General features: G+C 41.4%; 1 protein-coding gene across 7 annotated transcripts in view; it reads right to left on the reverse strand.

The window, feature by feature from the left end:
- LOC124144496 (protein NDRG3-like) overlaps positions 1 to 20053 on the reverse strand; it is a 51431-nt gene that overhangs the window by 13317 nt on the left and 18061 nt on the right. For 4 of the 7 annotated variants that reach the window (XM_046514203.2, XM_046514044.2, XM_046513963.2 and 1 more), the window contains 5 exons: positions 15897 to 16004; positions 11394 to 11493; positions 10370 to 10490; positions 8471 to 8509; positions 5001 to 5063 (listed from right to left, as the gene is read on the reverse strand). In XM_046514203.2, coding sequence (XP_046370159.1) covers positions 5001 to 5063; positions 8471 to 8509; positions 10370 to 10490; positions 11394 to 11493; positions 15897 to 15995 — 422 coding nt within the window. In that variant the 5' untranslated portion in view covers positions 15996 to 16004. Of the gene's footprint in view, positions 1 to 5000; positions 5064 to 8470; positions 8510 to 10369; positions 10491 to 11393; positions 11494 to 15896; positions 16005 to 19358; positions 19502 to 19871; positions 19999 to 20053 lie in introns of those variants that run through there. The other 3 variants (XM_046514354.2, XM_046514277.2, XM_046514117.2) reach the window with 3 other exon arrangements.

Below are 20053 nucleotides of genomic sequence, written 5' to 3' on the forward strand. Positions count from 1 at the left end.
AAACCCGGATAGGTGACAGCAATAGAATGAGTCGGGTAACCCAAAACTAAAACTGACCTAAGAGCGAATGCGGAACGCAAGAGAGCCGTCTCGTCTGGGGTGATAAACACCAGAGAGGTCGCCGGGCCCCGCTCAGGGTATCGGAGAATCAGTGGCGTCGGAGATAGATTACCTGTTGGGCTACAACCAGGGACCAAAACTGTGAACGCCGGCGACAACTTTCAAGGCTACATCACGGAAGTAGTGGTTGGTGAAGGCGGTGTCCGATCGCCACGAACAGGCTTCCCTGAACGACTGGATGGAACAGTATACCGTGAAGAACCAGTGTAAATACGATTGCCCTGATCTCATTTTATTTCAGGTGATAGCCTTTGGGGGGAGGGTCCAATCCGGCGGCTCATAAGCTTTAAGGATGACCGCCTGGAGCCACAGGGAAAAGTATTCCGGCTGACCAACGACTGCGACGAAGGGGAGACCGGCAGAAAAAGGTGTTTCCTAGACTTGCGGCAGTCTTTAGATCGTAGAATAACCTTCAGTGCCCTTACTGGGCATAATGACGCTCATCCTCATCCTCGGCACCCACACTGGACGAGGGGGGAGGGGACAAGGAATGATCTATCAGGCTGTCCTGGGAGTTGAGTCTTTACGCTGACGTCCCAGTACGGTCCATGATGAACGGCGCCCTGGGTACCGCATTCGAAGTGGGCACGGGAGACGTCGAGGGCGTGCTGTACATGGACTCGAGCGGCAGTAGTCAAAACCAGTAGAAACACCCGTCTTCTTCTTAAGGTCGTAGAAGGAAGACGAGGGGAGTGGTTCGAAGGGCGTTGAAGACCACATTCAGATCCAACGCAGGCGGTCCGAACTTGGCCTTCAGGTCTTCAAGACTGAACGAGCGCAGCCAGGCCCGTAGGTCGGGAATTTTTGTCTTTCTCCGATCGTCCGGTATGGCCAGAACGGAGTAGATGGCGACCAGGTATGTGGGGGTGGTAAGCCCTTCAACCGACGGGTGCTACGCAAGTACAGAAGGAACTGATCCAGGATCTGCGGTGACGCTGTCATCGGATCCTGGTGTTTGTCAGAACAAAATGCCTGGAACAAGCATCATTTATCAGCATACAGTCCCCCTGTAGATGGACGGTGGGATGAAGCAATAGCCTTGGTCGCTCTAGCCGAATAGCCCTTGGCTTTCTGCATGTGTGTCAGGCGTGCAGACGATAACATGCGGGTATGAGGGTGTGGCAACAGACCGTGTGGATGGAGCAGAAGGTTGGACCACACCGGAAGTTCCAGGGGTTGTCTCTGGCTATGTTTCGGAGATCGATAACTCAACTTCTGGCTGACCAATAAGGCGAGACCAAAGTCAATGGCAGGGGTCGAGTGGCCTGGATCTCTGAAGAACCGTGGGAGGGAGAACCGGAGTCGGAAAAGCGTACGCGCGTAATCCTTCTCAGGAACGATGGAAGGCTTCGACTGCCACAGCGGTCGTATCCGGCACAGGTGGAATGGAAGACGACAGCTGGCCACATTCAGATATGAGGCAAACAGATCTAGGGTTGGGGTGTCGACCGTTTGACATAGTCTGGCCCGAGGCGCCGGAGAGCGTGAGGCGTCGGAGCTTGAGGCGCCTGGAACGCCGAAGATGGTGATTCTCGGGGGCGCCGGTCGAGTTTGTAGCGCCGGGAGAGGGGCGAGTACTCTGGGTCCGCAAATACCACACTACGGTGACGTCGTCAGTGGACACGATCAACAGGGCGTGATCGAGAATGCACTGTCAGCAAGTGACGTCCTGGATAAGCCTTTATCTCGAGGCTGTTGCTGTGCCAATGGTGTTGATCTCTGGATCACAGGTGGTCACAATGTGGGCTGGTGTGGGCCACTAGCCACTGACAAGGTGGCAGGGGAGGTAGTCAGCAACAGGGGTCTGCGATTGCGTACCGTCGGTACGATTCGGAAAAAGGTGTGATTGCCTGCGAGCCAACCTCAAGTAGACGAAGTAAACCAGCTTCACAATCGACCGCCGGGGCATCGACGTAACCGGGTAGTAGGAAGTCGAGGCAATATGGCCATTGCACGAAGTAATGAGATCGTTTTCATCCCTGAAGCGGCGTATAAGTACTCCTGTTCTTATATCGAGGTGACGATGGAGGACGACAACACGATACGAGGCAGGAATGCAACAGGGGTCAGTGGGACGGCCGAGGGACTTTAAGTATCAAATCGACACTGTGTCCGGTAGTCAAGGCGGAAGATAGGAAGGTGTCGTAGTCGAAAAGATCAAACCGGACGAAGGAAGGCGATCTTTTCCATCCCTTGAATGTCTATAGGCGCTATCGTTCTTATAGCGAAGGGTTGATGAAACAAGGTTCCTCGTGACAGCCGTGTTGGTAGAGGAGGTCTATTGTTTCCAACATGGATGCATGGATGGACTGCGACAGGCGCCTGGTTGAGTGGTATCACCAAGCATACAGGTAGACATGGAAACCAATCTGTAGAAATACATGGCACCCCTTGCCATGGTAAGTTGACCTAAATCCGGTCGGAGTTTGTTGACAGTCCGAGTACTTGACACGTGACATGTAAATCACTCTGCGCAGTAGCCGAGAAAACCGCCTTGGAGTCGGAACTGAGGTGCAAACTCCACACACAGACAATCCTCAATGAACTGTGTGAGAGACGATCAAGTGGTGTACCCGAGTTTTGCGATAAAACACGGAACCCCATGGGCGTCGTGGAAAACCCGGGGAGCGCCGAGGAAGAGTCTCTTTCAGGAACGCTGGCGCTAGGGTAGGGTAGAACAGCGTTGATGTCTGCGATGTTGACGAAGTAAACTCTTTGTAAGTGGATGTCGTCGTTGAATCTGATACAGACGCTGTTCACATGACGCTCTGTTTCGATGGAAAACCGCAGGTCATCTCTCCGGAATCATAGCGCTTTAAACGACGGGATTATGGATAACGTCTCAGTGGGCAAGTTGAATCAGACCAACTGTCTATTGGTTGAAATGATTCCACCCAGCAAGTAGAACGATAGTCACGATCCCGAAGACCGACGGGAGAGTAGCGACAGGAGCGGCGACAGTATTTTCACCATGCTTCTCTGTGTGACGAGTTATGAGACGGCAGCAAGAGAAGAGGGCAGTGGCGCCGGGGAGGCGATTGCCGATGGTGCCCCTTAAGCCGCAGTAGAAGATCAGATGGTCGGCTCGTTGATCTGAGCTTGATAATCGGAGGCGCCGAGTCATCAGAGGCGCGGAGACATCGGAGGCGCCGAGTCATCAGAGGCGCGGAGACATCGGAGGCGCCGAGACATCGGAGGCGCCGAGTCATCGGAGGCGCGGAGACATCGGAGGCGCCGAGTCATCAGAGGCACCGAGTAATCAGAGGCGCCGGGAGCGCCGAGTCATCAGAGGCGCCGGGAGCGCCGAGACATTGGAGGCGCCGGGAGCGCCGGGAAAGAAAACAAAATGGCGGGAACAACATTGCGCCCGTAAATTACTGTGACGTGAGCCACAGACGAGCGATAAACGTTACAATTTACGAATGGGAAGACCCTAAGGTCACGGCCCATAACAGGTAACAATGTAGCAGCATCTAATGAATGTAGAAACACGCAAAATATAAAAAACAAATAATAAGCTTTAATTTCCACAAGGGATACAAAGTACGTCCGTCCGTGGAGGTGACAAAGCAGTTATGTCTTTTGGTGTGACGTCATGACTTCCGGGTCACGTGCCGACTGTGAGAGGGCGCTGCCTCCTGGGCTGGTTGGGACTACTTTCTTCAGCAGCTGGATCTCACACAGTTCGTCTCTCTGTCAAAGACAGCAGTAAATGCAATACGGAGTAATGCAGGATAAGTTAAAAAATATGGGTTATAATTAGTGTTTCAAGTTCACTACTAAATATAGCCATTATGAACATGTGTCTACAGCTAGCTTTTCCTTTTGAACCTTATCTGAAATATTTATTGTCAAGAACTTTCCATGCGATTTGATGTAAATATGTGTATCGCGATACGTATCACATCGTGACCAGACTGTATCGTTTCAACCCAGATATGAAGACATGCATCAACCAAGTCAGTGAGCCAAACCACATTAGTGAGTGAGTATGGTTTTACGCTGCTTTTAGCAATATTCCAGCAATATCATGGCGGGGGACACCAGAAATGGGTTTCACACATTGTACCCATGTCGGGAATCGAACCCGGGTCTTCGGCGTGACAAGCGAACGCTTTAACCTCTAGGCTACCCGACCGCCCCTCTGACCACATTAGGTGAGGAAGGTTGCAGATGTTCGCACATGAAGAATAGGTATGGCGCTGACAGACCATGGATTATAACAATAGATCAATCTAACCTGACGGGAGTAAGTTTGTTTAATCAGTACCCCAGGCACCCACAATTGAAATCCTGCCTCTCTTTATCAACTGCATTAATAAACAGCTGTTGAAAAGCAGCAGCATCGGCTATTGGGAGACATGAGGTGTAATGGGGTTATTGCACTTTTATAGCCAGGTGCATGCGCACACATACTTGCAAACATGTGTCTGTGTACCTGCAAAGCTAACAGAAGCCACCTTAAGTCTATGTCAACAATCAGTGCGACATCCCCATCAACTGTGGTGTCACTAACTTTTATGTCAACAATCAGTGTGACTAACTTTTATGTCAACAATGCTGCCTGTATGGCATCCACAATGGTGTCAGCGAGGGTGTCACACTGTGCTTCCTGTAGGCTTTTCTTAACTCACTTATTTAGAACCATACGGATAATAAACAATATCACAACCTGACCAGATTTTGAAAAATAAAACAGGAGGCCATGGATTTTTTTGATTTTTTTTAGCATTTGGACCGCTAAATCTCCATCCATTATGGCCTTAGACAAGGTCTATTGGATCGACTTGATGATAGATTGGATCAGTGCAAATATTCACCAATATGACGAGTCAAGTAAACCATAACACAACAGTTCCAAGTAAAGTAAGTGGTCTTACCCATAGTGCTCCACAACGGAGTGAACGCCCTCTGCCAGTTCATCCATAGTTGGGAAGACAAACCTGTAACACACCAGAGAGAATAGCATGAAACACAGGACACAGCAATCAGCAAAGACTTGAGTGACTTAGGTCATATTGTATTTCGCAATATTCCAGACTTGTACCATGTATACAGTGGGGGACTTCAAGATCAGTCTTCACACGGTGTACTCATGTGAGGATCACATGGCATGACGTGCCAGTGTTACTTTCAAAGATGAGTCCATGGGGTTTCATGTTCAAGAAGCATGATGATGTTGCCAGTGGCTTATGAATTAACTAAACAAAACGGTTGAAAGGTTTGGGTGTTTATGAACAGGTGTGTACAGGTATCTTGCTTCAATGTGTTCATGTTGATTGGACTTCTTTGATATTCTTTGGTTTCAAAGCATGCAAGACTTCCCGAAATGAAAATATGGACACTCAATCAACGTAAGCACCTGCCCACCACATCCACTCAGTCGCCGCTTACAACAAACATAGGTGGCTGGGGAGCTCCCCATGGGAGGACAAGACGAGGAGCAGGTGTGTTACTACTGAAATGTCTTGTGATAACCATGAATCTTGCCATGTAATTATAAAAAATACTTAGCCTTGAACAAATATAGTATTTCACTGGAAACTATATAACATTACTGCCTTGGCTTTCCAAGTGTACATCAATTCTTTTCATGTTAAATAAATAAAAACCTTTTTTTACAAATAATATATTCATAATTCATTACAAACAATAATCATGTAGATAACAATGCAGTCCCTCTAATTCTATATAACTCATAAACTAAACTTATCTAACTCTATATTTCACAACACAAGCACAACATTTACAACAAACAATCATGCATAAAAGTTCATATAACCTATTTCCTCATCATTTCCTTATCAATCAGTTATGAATCAAGTTAATTTTACATGTTAATCAGCTGTGTAAAGATTTCACATAAAATAATACATCAATGTCTGTATTATCTCAAGTTAGTAACTGCCATGCCATTGTCAAAGTACAGGACAGCATTATGAAATAACATTACATGACATGAATACCTGATAATTGCTCCTGGTATTGCCCAGGGTGTTATACATGTTATCACAATGGCTCAATTAAGCTGAATGTGACTGGTCAGACAGGTTACTGGAAGTGACCTCAGGTCATGTCCTCACCAATGTCCTGAGGCATGTTAGGCTGAGAGACGTGATATATTCTCTTTATAGCCTCAGGTTATAACTCACATTCCTGGGGTGTGGTACTATCACTGAAGTGGACACAATGCATTAGTCTCTGAGTAGACAGTTAGTAGCCTTAAGTATGGAGTCGATTGTCACCAACAGCCAGGTCTATGAGGACCAAGTTACTCTAAAGGTCTCCTTTAACATTAGGAATTTATTGTATAATATTATTTACAAATATGTTGGCCTAAAAGAAAGAAAGGTCATCTATAAATAATAATACAACTTCAAAGTTAACTTGCTATTAATGAATGAAAAAGGTACAAGTTTTAACTTGGCAGGACATTAATAGTGTTGGTCGTGTTGGTTGTGAATGGTCTTCATATAGATACACAAATACTTGCAATAGAAGTCTCGAAGGACATCAATTGGTTGGAGCATCCATTGTAGGATGTTTCACGAGTGATTCTCCAATCAACTGATATATAATATTGCCAACACATTCTTGGGATGATACTAATTATGAACAAAAGCTGCCCAATGATTGTCGAAGGTCTTCTTTTTTTCTTTTTTTAGTTTCTTATGCCAGTCAATTTTGTAAGTGAACTAGTCAAAGACAACAGGCCTTCCCCTTGGATGACTAAATGAGGATTAAACGAAAGTATGTCAGCCAATTTAGCACAGCATGCAGAGTGATCAGATATAGGCAATTTACAGCGAAAGAGTTTTAGACCACTAGTCCTTATAATGTTACCATATAGCAAAACCCCTAAAAATGGCACATTTCTACTAGTCCTGAGGATACTTTAATTATTGGGCAGTTTGGCAAGGACTATAGGACTTGTGCCAATTTCTAACACTGGGCAAACCAGTATTTGACAGTGTGAGGAACTGACCACTCCGTCAGAAAACAACAGCCTTCACATTAACCAGTGTTGCTCATTATCCAATTTTCTTCAATAATTTCTACAATATCCAAGTTATACTTGAGCCAATCTCTGCCCCAGAATCTCCAATGGGAATACACGTAAAGCTTTCATAGTGCAGTACAACATCCGTGCACCATCCACATGCAACATAAAAAGTTCAATCTCACCGAGCTGATATAATTCTAGAAATAATATCAATGATATACAGGCGACATATTTGTATGCCCATTCATTTCACATACAAACTACACACACTGATTCAGAGTGAGTGAGTGAGTATGGTTTTACGCCGCTTTTAGCAATATTCCAGCAATATCACGGCAGGGGACACCAGAAATGGGCTTCACACATTGTACCCATGTCGGGAATCGAACCCGGGTCTTCGGCGTGACGAGCGAACGCTTTAACCACTAGGCTACCCGACCGCCCCCACTGATTCAGACCAATACTTGCCAATAGTTCTCCACAGGATCATGCACTAAATATCCATGGATGGGGACAGTGTTGCTGTCCCCTGTATTCTGATAGTACTACTACTCTAACATCAGTATCCAACATGACACTATAATTCTATATATGCAAGGACAAAATACCAAACCCAAACAAAAATAAGCACAACAGATACTGCAATACACCCGACCTCCCCAGCTTACTCACTAAGGCATCACTACCAATAAGCTGAACATCGACAAACATATTAGAAATGGTGAATTGCCATTGGAACCTTTTTTTTATCACAAAATAGCACCCAGTCAGCAACTTAAAATGTGTACATCATATATATGGTTAAGTGTATCTCATTCAGATGTTATGGCCATGTTGTAACTCATTTTGTAAAAAGTCACATAACGTAAGATGAAAATATGAGTTTTGTTCGGTTAGATAAAAAAAGGAATTTTTCACTGTTTTCCAAAAAATGGCATTTGTTGTTAAAAATGTCCATCTCTAGATTTAATGCACCCTCTTCAGGTTAACAAAGTAATTTCCTGATGATAATTAAAGAATTTGCTACATTCATGAACCAAAACAAAAGATGGAAATATTTCAATGATTATAATCATCAAATTCTAATCCAATCATAGTACAACTAAGTTGAAAAACTATGAAATCAAATGTTGTGCAGATTGTACATATATAATTAATAAAAACATGTATAATTAATACATATTCTTTCATAAGGCAAATGTGAACAAAAAATTGCTGCAATAAAGTTTGCCTTGTTTACAAATCCGTGACGAGAAGAAGGGTTTGGCGAGCCAATGAGGGTGGACTGAGAGACGTGAACATGTGTTAGGTGGTACACAGTGCACACAAGTCACATGACCAACATACCTGCTACCTAGAGAATCAGGATTACCCAGAACATCGTGTCTGTTAGGAGGAACGGCAAGAGATTATATATGTTGCATATCAACTACAGGCTATAGACATGTATGTCATTCCAATCTGCAGTACAGCAGTAACTATCTACAAGATGCAGGACATGCCTATTCACAAACACAAAGGATGAGTAGGTCAACATTATACACGCTCTGAAAATAAACATTTGTCAGTAAAATGGTTATATTCTTAACAAAACAGTTGGTTAGTAGAAAAACAAGCATTCAGACACAAACATTAGTAGAACACAAACCTTCAACTATCCCCGTGTTATTGGTTTTCGACACATTCTTAGTTTTCCCTCACTTTAACAACAGTCAAACACCTCATTCACTAATAAAAGACAACTTTCTCCTAAAAACAAGCCATCACCTGAGCATTTACAATGTCTGCGTGATGCTACACCCCTTGTTATAGCACAAATAATCGCGATAAACATGGCCGTCCAAAAATGTATGATGTCCAAAAACCTATGATCTGACAATATATGGTTACAGAATTTTATGCTTACAATCGTTCATTTGGTCTGCACTACTAAATATGATAAAGTTTTAACACTGATGCCAGATCCAAGTCTTCATCTGTCTCTGGTTCTTTGGTTGTGGATGATATAAACAGTGAACAAGGGATTGGCTAAATTTGATAGTAATAGGCCAGTTGGATGAAATCTTTTCTTAGCAAGTGAATTCAAAAACATGCTATCCTGCCTCAGTGGACATATTTTAACAATTTGAAGTAATTTGAGTGAATATGCTCATGTTCAGAAAAACCCATTGTACAACTGACTCATTACAAACACATCTTAGTAATTCCATTCCAACATGCAGACTAACAATAGGTTGCGTCATGCTATGAGAAGTAGCACACCGACGATGAGCTAGCCTGGCAAGTGGGACTCAGGCGAAACAGATTTATGGGGGTAACAATAACAATATAAACTAGCTAGACTTTCTTTGGTGTGATTGCTGTCATGGGTGGCTATACTTGGTTGTCTTGACAGATGCACATGCTCGACTTACTCTGGTCAGTGACAGCAAAGATGGCTACACCCTGTTATTGTGAGTGACGCACATGCTTGACTTTCTCTTGTTAGTGTGAACACAGATGGCAATACTCGGTTGTCGTAACTGAAGCACATGCTCGACTTACTCTGGTCAGTGACAGCAAAGGCTACACCCTGTTATTGTGAGTGACGCACATGCTCGACTTTCTTTTGTTAGTGTCGACACACATGGCAATACTCGGTTGTCGTAACTGAAGCACATGCTCAACTTACTATGGTCAGTGGCAGCAAAGATGGCTACACCCTGTTATTGTGAGTGACGCACATGCTCGACTTTCTTTTGTTAGTGTCGACACACATGGCAATACTCGGTTGTCGTAACTGAAGCACATGCTCGACTTACTCTGGTCAGTGACTGCAAAGATGGCTACACCCTGTTATTGTGACTGACGCACATGCTTGACTTACTCTGGTCAGGGACGGCAAAGATACCCTGTTATTGTGAGTGACGCACATGCTCGACTTTCTTTTGTTAGTGTCGACACACATGGCAATACTCGGTTGTCGTAACTGAAGCACATGCTTGACTTACTCTGGTCAGTGACTGCAAAGATGGTCATAATCTGTTATTGTGACTGACGCACATGCTTGACTTACTCTGGTCAGGGACGGCAAAGATACCCTGTTATTGTGACTGACGCACATGCTTGACTTACTCTGGTCAGTGCCGACAAAGATGGTCATAATCTGTTGTTGTGACTGACGCACATGCTCGACTTACTCTGTTCAGGGACGGCAAAGATGGTTTTACAATCTGTTATTGTGACTGACGCACATGCTTGACTTACTCTGGTTTCAGTTGGAGAGCTCCTTCCTCCTGCCCCGGAGCGTTGACGTGGTAGACACAGAAGTGGCGTAATATTGGCTGCATCTCGGCATAGCTGAAGAACCCTTGGAAACAGGTCACGTCTGCAACACAATTTAAAGAGTGAGTGATTAACCAGCTTAAGCAGGGAGACTGAGCGTAACTGCTCTGCTTCTTTTCTGGCCATTAGCGGACATTGTGACAGTCTGACTGTTACCCCTGTTTGACTCCACGAAAATGCCAAACATGTTAGATTTCAAAATCCTTTCAAAACACAACACCTCAACTAAATAAAATAAATCGATTTCAGATTTAAAGTCCTGAAAAACAAATCTATGTTCAGACTAATCTCATTATAATCAAACCTAGAGCTTGCTACCAGCTAAAGAAAGATCTGAGGATATCCCATTACAGGTCACACCAGAACGACCTATCATCCGACAGAGTGTCGCCTACAAGATTGCAAACGTGACAATTTAAATGTGTTTTCTAATCATGCAACCTTAAAAAGATTAACACAGCCATCTTGAAAGGCACCTATGGGCTGTATGACCTGAATGCTAGACATTGTTTATCTCTGGCTTCAATGAGACATACATTTGAAACGGAAGAGACTTTCCACAGCCAGTAGGAAATACTGCCATACATTCTTGGCCATATATTACACATTTCAAAGTTTTTTTTCTTCAGATTTAAAATTTTGAATAAAACTTCATCCAAATTTTATTCAGAGAGTAGTTTTGATTGGAAGTTGCCATTTGATAACTTGTGCTGTAAGCTCCAGAAAGCTGCTTCCTGCTAGTCATTTCATTGGTCAGTCAAAGTTTGCAAAAGGTCGTTCTGACGTGACCAGTCACCTTTAACGGGATGTCTTCAGATCCTTGTTTAGCAATATAGCGAGCACAAAGATACAATTTTAATAAAATGAATCAACAGACAAATATGGCGATTACTATGCAGCATTTACAAGCGGAACATTTATGAAAACACTTGTCTCTACTACTTACGGTTGAGTCCAATGTCGTGGAAGGTGAGAATGGCCATCTTGGATCGGTCCCCTTGAATTGCCACATGCATGTTGCCATATGGAGTCTCAATATCATCCTCCTGTAACATAAGCAACCACAATATGTAACAGAAGACTTGTTTAGTCACTATCAATATCCTCTTTCAACATGCTTATACAGTCTGCGCCAAATACCTTTTGAGCCTATTCACCAAAACTTTTATTTTGGCATTATGTCACTAGATTTTAGTCTTAGTATATGGAGTATAAGCTAATCTTACTATATCAGAAGAAATTTGAGTAGACTTGGGGTTCGGACTAGTGGCTGAACTGTACTGAGTACAAGTAAAATCCAAAGACGGTTTTGTTTCGTTTGTTTGTTTGTTGTTGTTTAGCGCCGCACTCAGCAATATTACAGCTACATGACGGCGGTCTGTAAATAATCAAGTCTAGACCAGACAATCCAGTAATTGAAATCATGAGCATCGATCCACGCAATGGGGATGCGATGACATGCATCAACCATTCAGCAAGCCTGACCACCAGATCCCATTAGTCATGGTAGTCCTATTTAATGACTAGCACTTGTGGACTTTAATTCCGAACCGGTTCTCAATGCTTCAATCTTTCTACAAATTGGAAGTGAATAAACTGACAGAAAAAATAAATAACATTGTTGTCTCATTTGTCAAACAGGACCAGCTGCAAACTCTGAAGACGAGCGATAGAAGGGTTCCACTAGTCTGCTGGGCTAGTCTTTAAAACATATGAATTTCGTTGGCTGTATTGGGTTTGTTTTGTTTGTTTGTTGTTTTACGCCGCACTCAGCAATATTCAAGCTATATGACGGCGGTCTGTAAATAATCGAGTCTGGACCAGACAATCCAGTAATTGACATCATGAGCATCGATCCACGCAATTGGGATTGATGACATGCATCAACCAAGTCAGCGAGTCTGACCACCGGATTCGTTAGTCGCCTTTTATGACAAGCATAGTCGCCTTTTACGGCAAGCATGGGTTGCTGAAGACCTATTCTACCACGGATCTTCACGGGTCTGACTGTATTGGGACGCATATAAGGGACGTCATGATACGCCTATCTCTCACCACAATACCTATCATGACTATTTGTTCACAGTGCAATATGTATAGGATACTTAATTCGACGCAATTTTGCTTGAATTTTTATATTTCAAAGGGCATAAACAACTATAAATTAAAAGGCTTGAAACTTCCTGAATATGTGCAATTATATTTGAAAATAAATGTCTCATTTCAATCAATACTTCATTTCAGATACAACTGGAGTGTCAGAACCAGTTGGAAAAAGCCTAGAACAGATTTTAAGTCTTAAAACTATGTACATTGTACAATCTAGATATAACATGAACTAATACTGATAAAATTGTTTATTAAAACATAGGTAGGACCCATTTTGCCTACTAAGTCATTCCATTGCTGTTTTAAATGCCCCATGTGTGACACAATAAAGGGCTAAAATGTGAACTGATATAGGATCAAATTATGTGTGAGTGAGTATTGCATATTGTATCATGTGAGCAGATCGATGCAGTGATGTACTGGTGGATCGCGACATCCCTAATACACAGATCCCAACTCTGAAGAGAGTCCCTACCCAGTCACATCCTTTAAATTCCTTATCATACACCATGCACTTGCAACACAAATGATCATATATCACTATCCAGGAATGTATTTTATGATCGATATTGACAACTCCTCCCCTCTTAACATGTCTAAGGAGGTACAGTGTTCCCTTGTTATTGCGCCCTCAATATAGCGCTAACTCGGTTATAGAACGTGGTAAAGCATGGCTCCCAAAGTTTACTAACATTTTCAATACACTCAAGTTTTCCAATGACATGATGTTTTCCCCCATCTCAGAAAACATTATCAGCTGATAACCGCGATCATGTAACACCAGAAATACCAGTCAACAAATCCGAACTGAAGCACGCAAATTAATCCTATTATTATAATATCTGGAAGATCTAATTAAAAAAAATGTTCATTGTTTATCTGGACTAATATTTGCAAAATACTTAGTTAATTATATTCAAAATTTCATTCAATAATTATAATAATGTTTACAATAATTTCGGCGAAATCGTATGCGAAGTGATTGGGAGATGGCAGAACTCACCGTTATTACAGCAACAACAGTCAAATTACCGCTATTGACGCCTTGAAACGAACTTAAGTTGCAAGAGAATGGATACACATATCATAAATGCAGTATGATGACTCGCTAAAAGTCAAATTTGAGGCAGTTTGACTATTAAATGTCAACATAACATTTTCACAATCAAAATACATGTAGCGCGGGAAGTCCCTACAGTCAAAATCGTTCCATACGTAAAAAAATATACTGCATACAATCTGTACCAAAGTGCTACGCTTGTGGTTCTTATAATTTTGACTATATATGGTGGAAGCTGCAACTAAAATAACACGATATTGGAACATATTATTCCTGATAAAATAATAATTTCTTCCAACCATTGCATCAAAATTCTTTAAAGTTGTATCACTGGGTACGTTTTAACTGAATCACCGGTAGATTGGGAGGAAACGTGTGCACAGCTGATTGCTATTTCCGGCTTAGTTTACGAGAATAAACACACAGTAATCTTAATCTCTGCACAAAATACAATGCCTTTGAGAGCAGGTAATACATTTTAAATGGTAAATCATCATGTCTGATGATGTTTTATATCAAATTTCATACTTTTATTGACCAAGTTTGTTATAGTTCTACCTGCTTATTCACCTGAAGGGATACGATGTGTTGTTTTTTTTAAAGCGCATGTTAATACTCGATAAATCTTTTTTTACACTATGAATCAAAAACAACTTCTATTGTAATCTTTTTGGAAACTAAGAAACGTGCAACGTAGATCGTGTTAGGTAGGCAGAGTATGTACATGTATACATATATGTGAATGTATGCCAGATTTTAAAAACTCATCTTCAACCGAGAAATTTATATCATTACTCAGATGTGAATTCGGGTGTTATACTCTTTGTAAGCTAACTGATCGAATGTTCCAAAGACGCTTGTCACTCATTTGATTCTGTGTGCGCTTTTCTGTATGTATGTCATTATGCTTGCGAATTGTAGTATTTCTTCCTGTGATCAATGTTATACTTGTAATGCTTATGTTGAGTGTCGGTGAGGATAAATGCACCCCTGTGTTGTGTGTGTGTGTGTGTGTGTGTGTGGGGTGGGGGGTGGGGGCACGTATAATCTACGTATGGTATATGTGTACGTGTGTGCGTAGTGCGTGTGTGTGTGTGGGGGGGGGGGGGGGGGTCGTCGTGAGAGCGTGTGTGTGTGTGTGGGTTAAATTGTACGTAGGGTATGTATGTGTGAGTGCGTGTGTTTGCGTGTGCGTGTGTGTGTGCATGGTATGGTGTGGGGTGTGTGTGTGGGTACCTACGTGTTTGTGTATGATCGTGTGCGTGACTTTATAAGTAATTTGGCGTGTGAGTGCGTGCGTGTTCATAACCCAACCTTAATTTTAAACATTGTGTTAGTATATGTCTTAGTTTACCTTACCCAGATCATGACGTTATAATTTGCTTTTATGTCTAGTGTCTCGTAGGCCATACCTGGTCGGATGTTATATTTTACTGTTCGTGTACGTGTTTTAGTATGAAGTGTATATAACATGTGACACTATAATAAACATTATTCTCTCTCTCTCTCTCTCTCTCTCTCTGTATACTGTTTTGTTGGTCATCTACCACCTACGACTCGACCTTCGCTAAACCGCTGATCATCTATAACACTCATCAATTATTTGGACCCCGAAGGTACCGTTGTAGCGAGGGATCACTGTACTACAAGGGGTTCTGCACAAAACCACAACAGGCATCAGCTTGCTACTTTCAACTGATTTGCATCATCTGGGCTGTTTTGAAACATCATTTGACATGATTTTGATATTAATTCAGCATAATCTGTTTATCATGAAGTCTTGAAAAACTGTGATCATAGTGATCATCTTAAAACTCACAAGATTGTACAAATTGAATAAGGTAAGCACTCTTTGCCTAATGATTACATGTGCCAGATCCTCACTTTGGCAATCATTTTCAGTACTGTTTAGCGTTAATATGTGGATTTAAGTAGTTGAGGATATTAGACCGGAAAAAACAGAGAAGTGCTACAAGGTGCAGACCTAGATCTTGCCTGCACCTTGTAGCACTTCTCTGTTTTTTCCGCCAGATGTGGAACCTATATTTTTTTTTAACCCTGTTTACTAAAAGGCATCACCAGTGTGGAATGCGCGTATGATTCCCTGCATTATGTGAACTAAACATATCCATAATGTTTTTGAAGAAAGGTTCCATGTTACATGCCATTTAACAGTGCCCAAGTACAATCAGGCAAAAAGTCGAAAAGAAAAGGCCTTTAATACATAATAATTACTCTAAATACACAAAATTTCTAATCGAACACTCAAACATTGCTCACCTGAATCAAAATGGCTGTGGCATCTGTGTTTGCGAACGACCTTGGTTTGGGGTCAGTGCTGTCAATGCTTGTCAGCTCGATGTCCGTTAGCTTCTCCATTGTTCGCCGCTGTCACAGATAATATTCACAACATTACACAGAGGACCTTCAAAAACAACACTCACATTTAAACTTTCAAACAATTGTCTGCAAACACCAGTCTTAACTAGTTCCAAAGTGAACACCTAGTTTTGAAAATCTTCCGGTCAGCATGGAAAACTAGTGGGGGTGTTTCTGAGGGGATGGGGGAAGGGGGAGGAGTTACTGGGGACAGGTCTGGAGGAGGGGGAAAGGCATTGTTGTCACCAACACTATAAATAAAGCAACATACCCTGGTGGAATATGATCAAGGGCCTATCGCACTTGTCAATACACTTATAAGATCATCCAACAATGATTAACCCACTTGAGGGCAAGCAGGGGCTTATGTTTCAAGCTGGCATTTCAACCAATTGAGATCCTTGATGAACAGTTACAACCTTCTTCAAGAACATGCCGTGAAGTTCGCCATTTTACTTGATGAACACTTTTAGTTTCGCTTCCACCAGCGACTGAACAAATGTTATGTTGACGAACAGTTTCAACCTTCTTCAAGAACATGCCGTGAAAGTTCGCCATTTTACTTGATGAACACGTTTAGTTTCACTTCCACCAGCGACTATGAACAAATGTTATGTCGACGATGACATAAGGCAGTTACAAGTCTCACTCACAGGTATGGTCATTGGTGAGCTCATCATCAACTGATAAACTATACCTTGTGGAACATGATATCCCGGAAAGCTACAAGTGAAAACAAAGGTATCCAAACTAGTGTCAAATTTTTCCTTTATTAATATCTAGTGGATGACGTCTTTCAAGATCTATCAATGCACCAAATACTTTCAACTTAATCAAAATAGCTATGTGTGAAATCTGTGCTTTTATTTTTACATAGTATTACTTGGTTTTATCATGTTTATCAATGGTCAATTTGTGTCAAATTTTTAACTGAAGAATATTGGTCATTTTGCCCTATTAATTTACAGTTGTGTCAGCTATTGGTCATGTTATCTTGTATATTCACTCCATATCAGCTATTCATCATGTTATCTTGTATATTTACTCCATATCAGCTATTAGTCATTTCACCCTGTTTTTTAACTCTATATTAGCTATTCATCATGTTATCTTGTATATTTACTCCATATCAGCTATTAGTCATTTCACCCTGTTTTTTAACTCTATATCAGCTATTCATCATGTTATTTGTATATTTATTCCATATCTGCCATTAGTCATTTCACCCTGTTTTTTAACTCTATATAAGCTATTCATCATTTTATCCTGTATTTTTACTCTATATTAGCTATTCATCATGTTATCTTGTATATTTACTCCATATCAGCTATTCATCATGTTATCTTGTATATTTACTCCATATCAGCTATTAGTCATTTCACCCTGTTTTTTAACTCTATATTAACTATTCGTCATTTTATCCTGTATTTTTACTCTATATTAACTATTCGTCCTGTTATCTTGTATATTTACTCTACATCAGCTATTGGCAATGATTTGGTATGGGATAATAAGATGAGAAAGCTTCAACAGTATAATAAACAAGGTTTAAAGCCTTCTGCTTTTCATAGTAGATGACGGATGCCAAGTACCCAGTAGTGAACGACATTTGACAATTATCCAATTGGGAGGTGTTGGCCCTCCTTCTGGGGGAGATCGGGTTTCCAGAAAGAAGCTTCCATGTCACCCCCATCTGACACTGGTTTACCTTACTGGCTCAACATGCTCAAGTGTGTTGTGCCATATTCTTTACTGAGATAACAATCCAACACAGTGGACAGTGACAAGATGGAAGGATATCCTTACATGATAACAACAATCCAGCGAGTAGAGGGTGAACATCAATAATAGTAAAAGGTCACCAATGGAGGTTCCAACTGACCTGTAATTTGGGCGTAAGGTGATGTCCGAACCTTACTATTTTAATTGTACATAACTGGTCTGTAACTTAGCACCCATAACGTGGGAGGCTGTTTCTCTTTGTCTTTTTTTTAATCTCATAATGATTGTTATATGTTGTCATGAACAACGAAGCAACATTTTGTGAATCGGTGTATATAGAATTATGAACCCGTGAGAAAATATATCAGCTGGAGTGAAGACTCGCAGCTTGAATGCAGCACTGTAAGCATGGTGTCTTCGTTTCAAACTCATGATGAGAATGTCAGTCATAACCCCCTTTATACCACTATTGACTGTTAATCCAATTGAATTAAATAAACTATGAACACATTGAATGACCATCACTTCCTCACAGGCTTCTCCAGTTTATTAAACTTATCTCTCGAAAACAAAGGAATTAAGCCCCTACTTCCAACACAACTTGAAAGTGTTTGTGTAAACAACATAACAATACCAATCGGCCTGTTATTACCAGTGCTCATTTCCTTGTGTAACGTGTTGCTTTTTAAACAACAGGAAGCAATCACAGTGGTCACCGTTTGTGACGTCACAGGAAACAGCTGATCACATGTTTTTGCAAATGGCGAACGGAATAACTCACCGTTACAGTTGTTTATTTGCCTCTTTGAACATTCAATTGAAAACTTATTATCGGAAGTAGTAACATGCATAACATTTTTTTAATAATGATAACATTGGTGTATAATAATAACTTTATTGATGATTTATAACAATAATGGCTTCCTAACTTTCGGGAAGTTGTAATATATCATCAGCGTTAGAATTGGCACTAGTCCTGTAGTCCTTACCAAACTGCCCAATAGTAAAGGTATCCTAAGGACTAGTAGAAATTGGCCCGTTTTAAGGGTTTTGCTATATGTTATCATTATAAGGACTAGTGGACAAAAACTGTTAGTTTCTAACCCTGCCGTCATTCAGGCGATATTTCTGACAGATCACGATCTGAAAAATACTATCATGAAAGTGTATCCCGTGGATAAGCCGAACCCCTTTCTACAGAATCTTTTTTCTGGTCCTCAAAATTCGGCTTATCTGCGGACATATACGGTACCCAAAAATGGGGTATGTGCATAAAACTCAAATGCACACTCTACACAAGAAAATATGGTACTCCAAGTCTTCGACATGTTAGATGACAAAATACACAACATAGGAAACCTGGCTACTGTTTTAATATTGATTCTGCTCAATATTCAACAATACCAACAGTCCATTTCCTTCAATCAGTTTAGTCAGGTAAACAGTCATGGCAATCTGTTGAAAGCATGAAACCTAACATAAACAATCCAATATTCAAACACCAACTTACGGAATAATACAACATGTCAATCTTTTACCTTATCAAAATCAACAAGACTTCATACATATCAACATGATATAAGCTATGAAACAAAACAAATTAAAGACCAATTTGACCTAATTAGGTTAGCTGAAACCTACCTTTGTCGTTTGTGCACACAGCAATACACCTACTCCCAAGTGAAGAAGTTTAAGAAACAGGTACAGCCAAGCCAAAGGTATTATGACAGTGTGTTGTTGAGAAGGCAGTGTACAAAATTCATGAGGCCTCTGGTGCTGATAGTAATAAACCCCATATCTAGTTTGACAAGTCTATGAAGTGGACACAACTGCTGGAGGCAATACGTGACATCATGACTGTCCCCAGGCTCCGACTCACCATGTTCCCCCATGTCTGTGAATAATCTTACAATAAACCTGCAAAGTCACAACCACCCACCGATGACCATCATATACTTCCACAGTACACAACCAACAACTGACGACCATCATATACGTCCATCATACAATCTCACTCCTAAGAAAAAATTCAGAAATTCTGTCTACTTCAGTACTTGAAGCTTGTGAAGCACATTAAGAAAGTTAATATTCATGATGAATAATTAACACTGATTAAATCATGGACATAGAAGCAAAATAACAAACTGAACTTACAGATGAGGAAATCCAAAGAGTCTGAATGATGTGAAACTGAAAGAATGGTATCGCTCAGCGAATAAAGAAAACAAAATGGCAGAGAAAGAAGACAGGAATATGAATAATGGGCTGTCTTGTGTCGTGTCAGAGGTCACATTGTGCAACGTTAACTTCCCCCCAGGAGAGTCAGGCTTTTGTTT

This window comes from Haliotis rufescens, unplaced genomic scaffold, assembly GCF_023055435.1.
Source record: "Haliotis rufescens isolate VD_foot unplaced genomic scaffold, xgHalRufe1.0.p SCAF_17, whole genome shotgun sequence".
Taxonomy (NCBI): Eukaryota; Metazoa; Mollusca; class Gastropoda; order Lepetellida; family Haliotidae; genus Haliotis; species Haliotis rufescens.